The sequence below is a fragment of the Nestor notabilis genome, unplaced genomic scaffold, assembly GCF_000696875.1.
Source record: "Nestor notabilis isolate BGI_N333 unplaced genomic scaffold, ASM69687v1 scaffold9757, whole genome shotgun sequence".
Taxonomy (NCBI): domain Eukaryota; kingdom Metazoa; phylum Chordata; class Aves; order Psittaciformes; family Psittacidae; genus Nestor; species Nestor notabilis.
This window is the reverse complement of record NW_009936044.1, coordinates 281-13,643: the sequence shown is the minus strand read 5'-3', so window position 1 is coordinate 13,643 and position 13,363 is coordinate 281. Positions and strand designations below refer to the sequence as shown.

General features: G+C 52.7%; 1 protein-coding gene across 1 annotated transcript; it reads left to right on the top strand.

Moving 5' to 3' along the window:
- The first annotated feature begins 5,975 nt into the window (after positions 1-5,975).
- Positions 5,976-7,082, top strand: HRH2 (histamine receptor H2). Its single transcript, XM_010018138.1, has one exon. The coding sequence runs from the start codon at positions 5,976-5,978 to the stop codon at positions 7,080-7,082; it is 1,107 nt and encodes a 368-aa protein (XP_010016440.1).
- Positions 7,083-13,363: the final 6,281 nt, after the last annotated feature.

Genomic DNA, 13,363 nt, shown 5'->3' with positions numbered 1-13,363 from the left:
CTTCTGCCTTCACAAACTGAGCTGCACACACCAGGGGAAAGTTGGAGGCAGCACAGCCACGGAGGGCTCGACCGGCTCAGGGCAGTGGGAAAGCAGCATCTCTCTCAGGTAAAGCTTTTGCCTTACTCTTTACTTGGTTGTTACTCTGGTAAATCATTTTCTAGGTGAGATCTCAGAGTGGCTGGTGGGTCCTTGCTGAGGTTGGAGTGTGCTAAGCAGCCTGCAATGGGCCACCCTGGTCAGAGAACAAGGGTGTTGCTCATCAGACCCTTGAGCTATCATCATCCTGCTGTACCTGGAGCAGACGCCGGTTTGGGGACTTTTGCTGGCTGCTGCTGATGGGACCTCTGTAGCAGAGAATGTCAGGGTCAGAGGGAGGACATGGGTGGAGTGTGCCCAGGCCATGCCCTGCCTAAGCATCTGCAGGTGTGCAGAATCTCTGCCCAAGCAGCCTCCCCCCCCCCCGAGGTTTACTGTTAAGACAACTTCTTGCACCAAGCTGCCTGAGCCCTTTCTCTGGGCACCCCAGCCCTCCGCATCCTGGCAGTTGGTGGGAACCTGCTGGAGCAGGGGTTGCCCTGTCCATGGGCAAGGCTGGCTGTGTGGAACAGGGTATCCCCAGGGCAGGGTACCTCCAAGCTAGGCTGTAGCACTGGCACAAGGGCGTGGATAGTCCCCAGGGGGGTGCAGTGCCTGCTGTCCCCTGGCCAGAATAGGCTTCAGCAGAAGCTGAACCTCGGGACTTCTGCTGTGAACTCATGCAGGTCCAAGTACGCTCATGAGCCCAGCACCTCTGTTTTCAGTTTTTATCTTTTCCAGGCACTCAGAGGGCTCCCTGCAGACTAAACTTCCAAAATGCTGACTGCTCTGCTGGTTCCCACATACCTCTTCAGGTTTTCCCCTTCCAGGGGCCTCGAACTGCCTCTTACCCACAGAGCCCTTTTCCTCCTGGGGAGCACCTCGGAGGGCTGGTGGCTGTGTTGAGAATTGTGTCCTGCCCTCCCCAGCCCCTCTGTTCATGCCAGAGGCAGTAATTGTTGCTGTGTATCAGTCAGGGTTCAGGCTCAGATGGGGTAGAGAGAGGACCAGGCTCCAGAGGAGACCAAGAAACAGGGATAAAAGTGTTTGTGGATGCAGCCAATCAGGACCCCACAGTCCCCCCATAGCCCTGGGGCACAGAAAGGTTGCAAAGGGGCTCTGCAAAAATGAGACTGCAACTGTCTGTGTGTACCTGCAAGATCACAGGGTAAACTCTCTCTATTGACACAAATGAGGGCACAGGGCACATTGGATATGTGAGCACCCAGGAGCAGCACACCCAATAGCCCTGCCCCACGGAGTGAAGGGGAGACAAGCAACTGCAGGGAAGATATGGAAACAAGGGGAGCAAGAACCTCAGCAAGCACAGGGACAGAGGTGTGCCGAGGGATGCTATGGGGTGCAGCACTGCATGGGAGGTGTGGCGAGGGGCACAACCCCTCCAGAAAGGCTGCTCATGAAGTGGAAACAATGCCACAACCTCACCAAAGCCCTCCACAGACAGCAGGGCAAGCTAGTTACTGCACCACTCTCACGTTTGTCCCCTCTCACATTTCCTTCAAGCCCCAACTCTGGCAAATTCAGTCTTGTACCATTACAAGGCAGGCTCATGGCTCTTGCAGAGGATCAAAACTGCCCTTTGCCAGGGTCCCTGCAGCTTCCAGCCCTGCCCGCTCCCCACCATCAAACCCCAATCAGCCTCTTTCAGACCAGGAGAAATTCCCACCCTCCTACCCATCGCAGCCTTGGCTAAAGTACATCCACAGCGTGGCTAGATGTTTGATCTCAGGGAGCACTGGGATATAATTTTAGAAAGAGCCATGATGCTCTGCTATGAGCTCTGCAGGGCCAGGGAATGTGCTTTGCTCAGAAAGAAACTAAAGCAGGAGGCAGAGAAACATTTCAGGTCTGCCTGAGAGCAGAACCATCCCATCCCCAGGACAGAGCTAAACTGCTTCATGTGGATCCTTTCCTGAACCCACAGCCGTCACTCTAGAAATACTTCCCAAAGACAGGCTGCCATTGTCAGGCACTCACTGAGTGTTCCTTTCTGCCGATGTACCGTGCTGATGTACCTAGGCTTTTAACAGATTTTAAACAAACCTATTTATTATGCCAGAACTAGAAGCACATGAATGGAGAGCTGCACATATATTACCTGCACTGCTGGAGGTAGTCTGGCTGCAAAAGTACACAATGGACTGAAATAAACAATGCTGAAGGAAAGGATGCTGAAAGATGGGGAGGAGGAATAAAAGGCTAAAATGCAAGAGAAACATCCCGTGGATAAGTCACAGCCCCCTCCCCAGAGGAGATAATTGCCATTTTAAAAGGGAACACAGTGGATCAAATGTAACATGGGCTGCAACAGAGCAGAAAGTATCTATTCAAGCAGTAGAAGGCAGGAATTACTATGAGAGTTAAAAGGAGCCTAATGGGGAAACAATAGTACATCAAAATGGAAATATCGTTAATGCTCTGAAGAAGACTATTAACAGAGTTCTTTAAAAATCAGCCTAGAGATAAGTTTTATTTAATGGTTTTCATTAGTGATCTTGGCTCAGAAAATGTAAGTTTCTCTAAGAAAACGTACTGGTGAGAAACTTGGGATGAGGGACTAAGTGCTACAGAACCACCAGAGGATCCAAAGATAGACAGAAACACAACAGACTGGCACAAGTTCACATGCTTAGGGACTAACAGCAAGAATTCCTACTCTAAGCAGCTGAAAACACCATAGGAAAAAATATCTGGCGTTTAGGGAACCCCAGGATGACTGCAACAAAACAAATGCAACCTGTCAAGTCTTCACAGCAGAGATAGCATCCATCAGAGCACCAGCACCACTGGAAAAGGCACTAGAAGATGACCCAAAAGCAATGCCCTACTCTGGTCCCCCACTGTCGGGAGGGTGATTTTGAACCAGGAACAGGTCCAAGCTGTGATAATGAGGATAATCAGGTAAATGTAAAGGCTGCCTGGTGAGGCAGGGCTGGAAGGATATCATTTATTCAGGCTATTGCTAGAAAGGCTGCATGGAAAACAGTTGCTCCGCTCATACATCAAGGAAGAAATGAACTTGCTCTGCCAAAATGCAACAGAGGACACAGGACCTGATATTAAAGGTGGTGACCTGAGCAGAAAATCAGGGGCAGATGTGGAGTCCCATAGGGATGATGCTCCAGGAGAGAGCCCCAGGTTAAGTGAATTGCTGCAGGGTCTGTGCTCTGATGGCAGCAGGCTGACCACACAGCCTCTGTCTACATCAGCCCTGCAGCCTGCTTCCCCTGCAAAGTCATGTCCAGAGGCTGTGATTATTCAGGGGAATGTTTTCATGAGATAATTTGGCCAACGGATATAGGAAAGTCTCTCACACCCCTCCACAGTTCGGGTTGCAACATCCCACATCCGAGCTGGCAGGTCCTGCCCTGTCCCATAGAGGAACAAAGTCCCAAGGGTTTGCACACAGCCAACCCGCAGCCCATGTGTGCAGGAAGGGTGCCTGCACCTTGAGAGCTACTCCTCTGCAGGGATGGGGACACCTCTGTCCCCTTCATTTGGGAATCCCTGCTCCTTCCTTCCACATCTCAGCCCAGTGGCTCCATATCTCACTTGGAAATGCTTTCTACTCCCTGCATCGAACAGAGGAAGAAGTGCCCATTTCTTGCCCTGAGCTAATTAGAAAAAGCAATAAGAAACAAAGTTACTTCTGGCCAGGTCTGTGGCACAGGGCTGCACCATGGCACTGCCTGCACCATGGAGTGCCAAGTGTGCTGATGCATCCATAGCTGGGACCCACCAGCTGAGCCCAAGCCTAGCCCTGGCAGAGCCCACATGAGCTGCGAGAGCTGGTGGCAGGAGCAGGTTGTTGATGTGTGGTAAAGCAGCCATGTAGGAGGCTGTGATCCACCCACAGCATTTTCCAAGTGTGCTACTCCCCCTATAATTTATCCTGCCATTTCCACATGTTGGAAGCAACGAAAAAACATCCCTTTCACTTGGAAATACCCTTCTCTGAGAACAACCTGTTCTCAGCGTTGCCGTCAGTGGGCAGGCAGCACTCAGCTTGTTCCGCACTCCTTTTGTGCAATGAACAAAGAGCTTTCCATGGCAAGAGCCTGCGCTGCAGCAGGCGGTGAGGAACCGCTCCGCATGCTGCCACCGCAGCTGAAAGCATCACGGCCCTCTCCCAACAGTCTTTATCCCAGCACCCAAATTCAGAGGACCCCCTGTTTGGCAATGAATTTGCTCTGCTCAGCAGAAGGCTTTCCATGGGCCAGTTCATCCCTTGTAATTCACTTTCGATTCCTTTAGAAACAGCAGGACTGCAGGTATCATCTTTAGTCTCACCAGTCCAGTCCCCATCTCTCCGCCACATGGCTCCTGGCAGTTGGTGGTTATTTACTCATGCAGTCTCCCTGGTATACTCCCTCCCCTGGCCCCCATGCCTTTAACCTTGAATCAAAGACATAAATCACCTGAAGAGTATTTCAGCCTGTTCCACATCCTTATCTTGTTCTTGCAGGGTGAGTTTAACTTTAAGATCTCACCCTGTCCTCTGCCAAGTCTGGACCTATTCCTTCTTGTGTTTGTTGCACCGCTGTAGCCTGTTGCACCCTGTAGGGAATTAGTTCCACCTTTCAGCACAAGCCTGTGTGCCACCAGGGAGGGTTTCACCGCTGCTCCATGGGCTGCGGGAGCCTGGGGAGCTGGGTCCTGCACCACCCATTGGAAGCAGTGCATCTCTCCTCCACCAGCACAGCAGGAAGGATGGAGGAGATCCATCACCTTGACTAGGAAGCACATGGGGGAGACCACAGCTGCAGCACAGGCAGCTCCATGGGGGTCCCAGCACAAGCAGCTGGACTTCTCAGCCTGCTCCCAGCCTCTTATCCCTCTTGTCCCTTCAGCTGCAGGGAACAGGACCTATGAAGCTGTCAGAGCTTTCCTTTACAGCCACCTTTCCTTTTCCAGCCACCTCCTTCCCAGGACATTGCACCACTGACAAATGGGTTCCTTTTTTCCTCACAGGGTCCTGAGTAGAGCAAGGATTTCCTCTCCGGACTGTAGGAGCTGGCACAGTTGCTGATGGTAGGGACCAGCACAAGGCATGGGATGCAGTGAAGTGCAGATACAAAGGCAAAGTTTAGTGAGACTTACAGCCACACTTCGGAAATTACACAGTTGTGACTAATTTTGCTAGATTTCATAATAAAAGCACAACTGCTTTCTCAGGAAAACCTCTTTCATTGTCCTCCCAGTCCTCATTTTTATCATAAGCTTGTAGAAACTCAGTGCCTCTAGAATCCCTGCCCTTCCTTCACCATCCCTACTTCATGTGGGCACCCCTGGGGCTGGCAGGATGCAGCTGCAGGGACATGAGTGCCTGGCTGCCAAAGGACTTTGTAATTCAGGTTTAAGTAAGCTGAAGCATCCAAGGGAGGTGCAGATATCCCATTTATAGAGGGGTTTGAGAGACAGTAAACTTCACCCACTGCAGCTCTGAGTTGGTGCTTTCTTTGCAGGTTGTCACTGGAAGGCGGCAAAGCTCTGTCCCTGCTGGAGCACTGCAGACCACTGTTGCCAACCAAGCATGCAGATGACATGAAACCCCACAGGCCCACGGTTGCTCAGAGGAAAGAAGGCAGGAGAGGAAAAGGGAGCAGTTGAGACCCACCAGCAGCTGCCATGGCAGATTGGTCCAGCATTGACCTCGCAGATGGGGAGAACAAGCTCAAGTTTTTTTTCCTAGATCATGTCACACCTAGCATACAAGGAGCAACACCGAATGTGTGAAGTGACTCTGCGATGTTCTCCAATGTCACTGTAGGCCCAAGGTCACTTTGGAAAGGGCTCTAGGGCTGCCCGGTAGAGGCTCACCCCAAGAAGCTTTGCAGTCAGTGAGAGCAGGACTGCTCCATCCATGCAACGGCACTATGGATCCGTGTTACAACCATACAAGCTCTCAAAAAAGGATGGACTTCCCCCTGCAGCTGCTGGTTGGGTCCTGCCTCACCATCCTCATTGTGATCACTCTCTGCGGTAACATCGTCGTCTGCCTGGCTGTCACCCTGGACCGCCGGCTCCGCAGCTTGACGAACTGCATCATTGTCTCCTTGGCCATCACTGACCTGCTGCTGGGCCTCCTGGTGCTGCCGTTCTCTGCCTTCTATGAACTCGCCAAAGAGTGGCCCTTTGGCAGCACTTTGTGCAACATCTACACCAGCCTAGATGTCATGCTGTGCACAGCTTCCATCCTCAACCTCTTCATGATCAGCCTGGACCGCTACTTTGCCGTCACCACCCCACTCCGCTACAGCCAATTGGTCACTCCCTCCCGAGTGGCTGTGGGTTTGGTTGTTATCTGGACCGTTTCACTGATGGTTTCCTTCCTACCCATCCACCTGGGCTGGAACACCAATGGGACAGCAGTCCAAAACACAGTCCCCAACTGCAACAAGGAGTGCATACTGGAGGTGAACCCTGTGTATGGGCTAGTAGATGCCTTGCTTACCTTCTACATCCCTCTGGTCATTATGTGCATCACCTACTACCAGATATTCAAGATAGCAAGGGAGCAAGCCAAGAGAATAAATCACACATGGTGCTGCAGCAGCAACACCCACATGCCACCCATGGTGAAGGAGCACAAAGCCACCGTGACACTGGCAGTGGTGCTGGGAGCATTCATCGTGTGTTGGTTCCCCTATTTCACAGTGTTCACATACCGGGGGATGTGGGGGGACAGCAGAGTGAAAGGCACACCCATGTCCATTGTCCTCTGGCTGGGCTACGCCAACTCAGCCCTGAACCCCATCCTCTATGGGACACTCAACAGGGATTTCCGGGTGGCGTACCAGCACTTGCTGCACTGCTGGAGGACTGGGGGCCCCAGGAGCTCCGGCCTGCCTCCCTCCGAGAAGGCCCATTCCAGGGACAGGAACTGCAGGCAGAGCCAGGGCAGGCAGGAGGGTAAACCTCTGAAACTGGAGATGAGGAACGGGAAGGGAATCTTGCTGACTGATGGAACCCTCAAGAGGTAAGAGCTTTCTCACATGTGGGACTTTGATGGTAGGTCCATCCCCAGAGAGGAAGGCAGAGGTGGGGACCCCACATTGTCCATGAACTTTGAAGCAACAAGCTGATGCCCCAGCAGGAAATTTTTGCCCAGGCAACTCTTGCTCTTTGCAGCCACTCAGAAATTCATCTAAGCATCATCATTCAGCACATCCCTCCATGCTGGCAGCACAGCTCCAGCTACTCCAGCTTCACATGTGGCTGGCTACTCCTGCAATCGTCACCCATTCACAAGGAACACAAAACATCCCTCTGGCTTTGTTGGGTAATGGGGACAGTTTTGCCATCAGAATTAGTTGTACAGAATGGGTTATAGCCATTAGCTGCATCTGCTCCCAAAAACTGGATGTGTCCACTCTCTACTGGTTGGCAGCCAGCAAAGCCTGGGCACACAGCAGAGCTTGGGAAAGGTGACCGCCTGTCACACAGAGGCCAACAGGGTGTTAGCCATGGGGCACAGTCAGGCTGCAAGTCCCTGCAGGAGCCAAGATCTGGGCCTCCAGCTCCCTGCTGAGCAGCTCAGCAGTTTCCCTTCCCAGCTGAGCCACACACTCTTAGCATTTCAGCTGTCAGTTTGCATCAGAAGCAAATTCAGCCAACAGCAAGTTCCATTCCCATCTCGGGAAAGGGGCAGGAATAGCCAAAATTAGGTTGGCAAATGATCTAAGAAAGACCAATACCCACGTAAAGTTAGAGCCAAAAATTCCCTCAGCATCATCCCAAGCATGTCACAGAGGTCACAACCCACAAGGTGGGCAAGCTCTGTGCCAGGTGGTGGCACCAGTCCCCTCCATGGGCACCAATGTCCCCATGGGGCTGGGCCACCTGCACACCACCTTTCTCAGGGGCATTCACCCACCTGAGCATAAGGAGCACGGAGAAACCTGTCATCTGCCACAGTGCAAACTGCTGCTCCTGAGACTTTAATCAAAGTCTGAGGCAGTGCCTGATAAGCAGCTCTGAAACTTTCCATCCATCGATAAGAAGCCCTTTGACCCCCTGTTCCCCATATACCAGCAAAGGAGCCACACTCGTGCTCTCCTGCAGGACGTGCCCTTGATCCTGTCCCAGAAACACAGTCTCAAACCACTGAAAGGAGAATGTAGGGAGGCAAACCAAAGGGCAGACCCATCCAAAAGGCTCAGCCAGCATCATGCCTCCCCTGGGGCTCAGATGTGACTTTACCTAAGGCAGACAGGCAGCTTGAGACAGGGGAGTCTGCCCCAGGAGACACAGAGGGATGGATGATTGTGAACGAATACAATAACACAGCTCCTGCGGCTGCCTTTTCAGCTTCCGAGAAATTAATAAAAGGTGCAAAGGTTTAGCATTTGGTAAATGTGGTTGCAGGTTGTACATAAAACATATGGAGAGCATGTGCCTGGCGTGGTAGAGATACTTCTGCAAATATAGAGAGACAAAAAAGAAGCTGTGCTGTTTACTCATGGAAGTGCAGCTCCTGGCAAACCAGGAGCTCACGCACTGCAGCTCCACAGCCGGCCAGGGAGAGGGAATGGGCTAGTGGAACTTCTTTGCACAGTTGAGGGGGACAAAAGAAGAGAAATACCAGTGACTTCTCAACGTGCTGCCTTATCACGAAGGGACAATATGAGACAGAGGGAAAGAAAAGGGGAAGAAAAATGGGTTTCTGTTCCCCAGGCAGAGGCCAGGGTCTCTTCCTCCAGGCATTCCCAGTTAGACAAGGTCCCTCGTTCCCCACAGGGCCTGATCCTGCTACAAGACTTGTATCGAAAGCCCACGCTGAGATCAGCTACAGCCATGGAACCTCCATCCCCAAGCTCTGAGCATGCAAGGTCCCTGGTGCCAGCAAGGCAAAACCTCCAGGGCAGGGACCCAGCATGTGGCTCCAGCCTGTCCTCACCCTTATGGGGTGAAACTCCCCCACTGGTCAAATCAGCCCTGGTGAGTGTCCCAGCTGGATTTGCTCCCAGGCATGGAGGAGGCTGGAGGGAAGATCGTGAGCAGCCGCCAGTGGTGGAGGAAAGATCGTGAGCACCAGCCAGTACCACAACAGCACAGATACATGAGAGACTGGGACAACAGGGAAGTGAGAGAGGAAGACTCAAGCACGGGAATGTTTTTTGGCTGTTCTAAATCCGGAGATCTCCCTCCTGTCCCACACAGCACCACTGCTGTGGTTTCTGCTTGCAGTCAGATAAGAGTTGCTTGAGCACTGAATGGTCAGTTATTGCTTTTAATTTCTCTGCTTCTCTTTTTGACTGCTCACTTGTGCAGAAATGATGTACCAAGGATCACATGGGGCCCCTTTCAACCCTTTTTTCCATAGTCATATATGCAAACATCTGCTGCCAGCAGATGATCTGGATCACCTAATATCACACAAGACAGGTGGGCACAGGATTTACCTGCACACCAAAAGCCTGGCAGCCAATTTCATCCCAAGCACAAAACAAGCTGGTTCTTCTCCCCGCTTCCCCTTTGCACAGTCTTCCCAGTCGTCTGCTCTGGACGTGTTAACAGAAAAGGATGAAAATGAATCACCCCACAAACTCATAACCCCCCAGATAAGAAGGACCAGAGCTAAGAGAAGCTCTGCTCAGAGCAGGTCCACAGGGTCATTCAGGGGAAAGCACAACCAGCAGTTCTTGAACCATTGCCTATAACAATGCTCTTTCCTGTTATGAGGCATAACGAGAAGACCAGCAATCAGGAGTGGGAATACTGGAGAACTGCAGCCAGTGTCAGGGGCATCAGGAGCAGGGACAGTGAGAGCCATCACCGCTTTGGAAATCAAAAGGCCACAGGAGCACCACAGCCATTAAAGGGCTGGAGGCATTTCCATGGGTGAGAACCAAGCAGGGATGCAAGAGAAGACAGCTGCTTTTCTCTCCCCACCAGGCACCAAAAAAGCAAGGCAATTCACTTTACACAAAACCAGTAAAGGAAAGCACCACTTGTATGAACAAGACCTGATGGACCTCAGGAACCTGCTTCACTGCAATGGGACCAAACTCTGAGGAGGATGCTGAGCACTTGCAGGATTGTACGTTGTGAGACCAGTCCCTGAGGTCCAGAGAGATCAACAGCCTGAAGGAAGGAGCATGCAGCACAAATGGGGAGGTATCAGGCAGAAAACACCAGAGCTGAGCAAGTGGCTCTGGATCACCCTCTTGAACACATCAGCTGTGCTCAGGGACAGGACTGTGCCCACAGTGTATGGGCAGAGACATGCCAGTTTCCATAGGGAAGGATCAGTGTCCCAGCTACAGCATGTCTGCCCCAGCCTGCCTGCTGGCCTCGGGGGGGGACAGACACCAGGCAGGCAGCACCACAGAGTACCACAGAGCAAAGCCAGGCTCAACCCAGCTGGCACTGACCAACTGATCTCTTTTTTTTCTCCTCTCTTTCTGTCTCCACATGCAATTTAACCCTCTCCAGTGCCAGAGCTTTCCCGTGAGCCTCAGCCAGCCCTCTGCCCTGGGACCCATATCTCTCAGCCTTCAACTTCTGGCTGCCCTCTTCCAAAATCCCATGAGGTTGAAAGGGCAACACTCAGTTTTCCTTAGGGAGAAGCTTGACAGCAGAGGCAAGGGCTGCAGGGTGAGTACGGGGCCGGGGTCACTGCATGCAAACAAGGAGAAGGGGCAGCTCTCCCTGCTGTGGCACCCACTGCCTTTTTCCTGGTCCAGCCATCCCACTGCAATGGTACTTGATGAAGAGGGTGATACCATCAGAGGTGCATCCTCACTCCTTATTCCAGCACCATTTGCTTTCCAAACCCAGCCGCAAGTTCAGGGTAGGTGCACAGGGCTGTGAAGGTGTGGGCTTACACAGCCACCCTGCAATGCCCCAGTAGATGCCTGCATCCTGCCTGTCCCTCTACACACCGTAGAGGCAGCTGTGTTCAGACCATGGATTTCCAGCATACTTCATTTTCATGCAAGCCTACATCAGCTCCACATAAATTGCAGCAGCTTTCACAGGGATGCTGGCAGGGCTCCCGTGGTGAGGGGCTGATGCTGCTGCTCTCTCCCAGCGGTGCTGGGCTGGAGGACATGGCTACTATGCATGGAGATGCCTCTCAGCTCCAGAGAGCCACTTTGTGCAGCCCTTCTCGGGAAGAGCCAGGCAAGGTCACCCTGACCTCCACATCCTCTCCCTCCAGTGCTGCATACTGATAACCTCAGCTCTCCTGTATTGACTGTGCCTTGGAGGGGGAAAATAGTTACTCACGTGCTGGAAGCTCAGTACACTTGTCCCTGGTGCACACTGAGAACTTCTGACCTTAGCCAAGGTCATGGTGATGGTGAGAGCTGGCGCTGCCTGCCTGCATGTGCAGATGGGGCTGCAGCAGAAGAGCACGGGGTCCCCTGTCCTGGGGCACAGTATCAGCCTGCACCTCACAGAGGGTCTCCCCATGAAACACCCTGGAGATGCCATTGCCTACCAGCAGGAGAACCAGAGGCTTGGAGAGCAAGGAGCAGGGCAGCAAGGTCCCCATGGCCCCATTACGCCCTGCTGGGCTACAAGTCCCACAGTGCCACATACCAAAGCACGAGCATCGCTCAGTAGTGCACTGGCTGCTCCCCAGGATGGCATCAGGAAGGAGCAGTGGTGAAACCATGAGCCTGGAGGGCGTAACAACTCATGGAGAACCTGCCCAGCGGCAGACACAGTGCTCAACCCCCCCACAGCAGCATAGACACAAGGCAGAGTCATCTCTATTTGCTGTCATTTCCCAACAGCAGGGGCGGAGGGGATGCCAATTCCAGCTCTTCTGCTTCATGCTTTTCCCTCTCTGTGCTACACATATGTTTCGAAACACATTTAGTTTCCGTAAGGCAAAGGCAAAATACCAGCTATCCCCTGAGAGGCTGCTAATCTAATCATCAGAACAAAGCAAAGGTGGTCTAGGGGAGAGGTTTGCAGGAGATCTGAGGTCCCTGTGTGACCACAGATTTCCTCTCTGCACCATGGGGGTGGGGACAGGAAATGTCACCTTGCACAGGTCACCAGCCTGAAAAAGTCCTCAGCCCACTTGCAGGGGCAGGGAGAGGGGCCATGGGAGAAGGATCACCCTTCCAACCCCAGGACACCTACTTTTACCAAGTTATTTTCAGAGGTGAAACCCCCACTGCTGCTGGGTAGCCCATGCAGGTGACAAAGAAAGCCTCAGAGCAAAGTGATGTTACTCAGAGGGATGTCAGATGATGGATCCCAGAGTGACATGATCCTGCTGAGCTCTGCCCAAATGTCAGCACTTGGCATATAGCTGTGCTTTGCCGAGAGCATCCTCACAGCATTGCACCATGGTCCCTCCCAAGCACAGAGGGTTCTTAATGCAGCATCCCTTATGGTGGGGAGCAGGAAGAAGGACCCACCTGCACCCTGAAAAGCTATTGAATCCCCTCTCTGTTCTCTTACAGAATCCCTGCTCTGGCAAACAACTTTTGCCTCATCCCCAAACACTACTGAAGAGCCTTCAACTGCCCAAGGAAGGAGGTGTGTTTGAAGAGCCCTTGGAGGAGCTGCAGAAGAGCCTCTCTCCTGCCCCACTGGGGCTGTGACACCTCCAGTTTCAAGCCCCACACTAGCAGATGGTGGTGCCCAAGGAGCTGGGTTAGGAGCCAACACATACCTCCAGCAGGGCTGGGCTGGGAGTGCCCTCCCCAGACCACCAGGACAGTGGTTCAGGCTGAGAGAGCACAGGAGGAGCAAAGGGTCTTGGTGCCAGATATACCAACCTAGGATGGAGAAAGGAAGCCCAGGCACTACCCTCCCTGGTACCTTGTCCAAGGGACATACCCATCCCTTGGAAGGGTAGGGGTCCTGGCAGAGGTAGGGGTGATGTGGCAGGAGGGCTAGGCATAGCGGATGTCGGCAGACATGAGTACTGGATGTCCTGCAGCATCCGTGCTGGGGCAAGGCTGCCTCCCACGCTGGGGAGGTTTTGACATGATTGGTGCTATCCCTGCTCTCTGTGACTGCTGTACATCCCCTGTCCCAGCTCCACTGCAAGAAGGAGAGTGGCCATGGAGCCTGCTGGGAGACATCAAGCAGCCAGGGTTTGTCTCTGGGCTCTAGCCTCCCCAGCAGCATCCAAACCAGGATGTTTCTGCACCAAGCCTGTGCAGAAGTTAGCAATGGTATAAAAATCTATTTAACACTGAGGGAAAATGAGATAATTCTTTGGGCATGTTTTGTCCTGAGAAGATCTTGTCCACCTATACCCACTGTGCCACTCCATCCTTCTGCTGAGATGGAG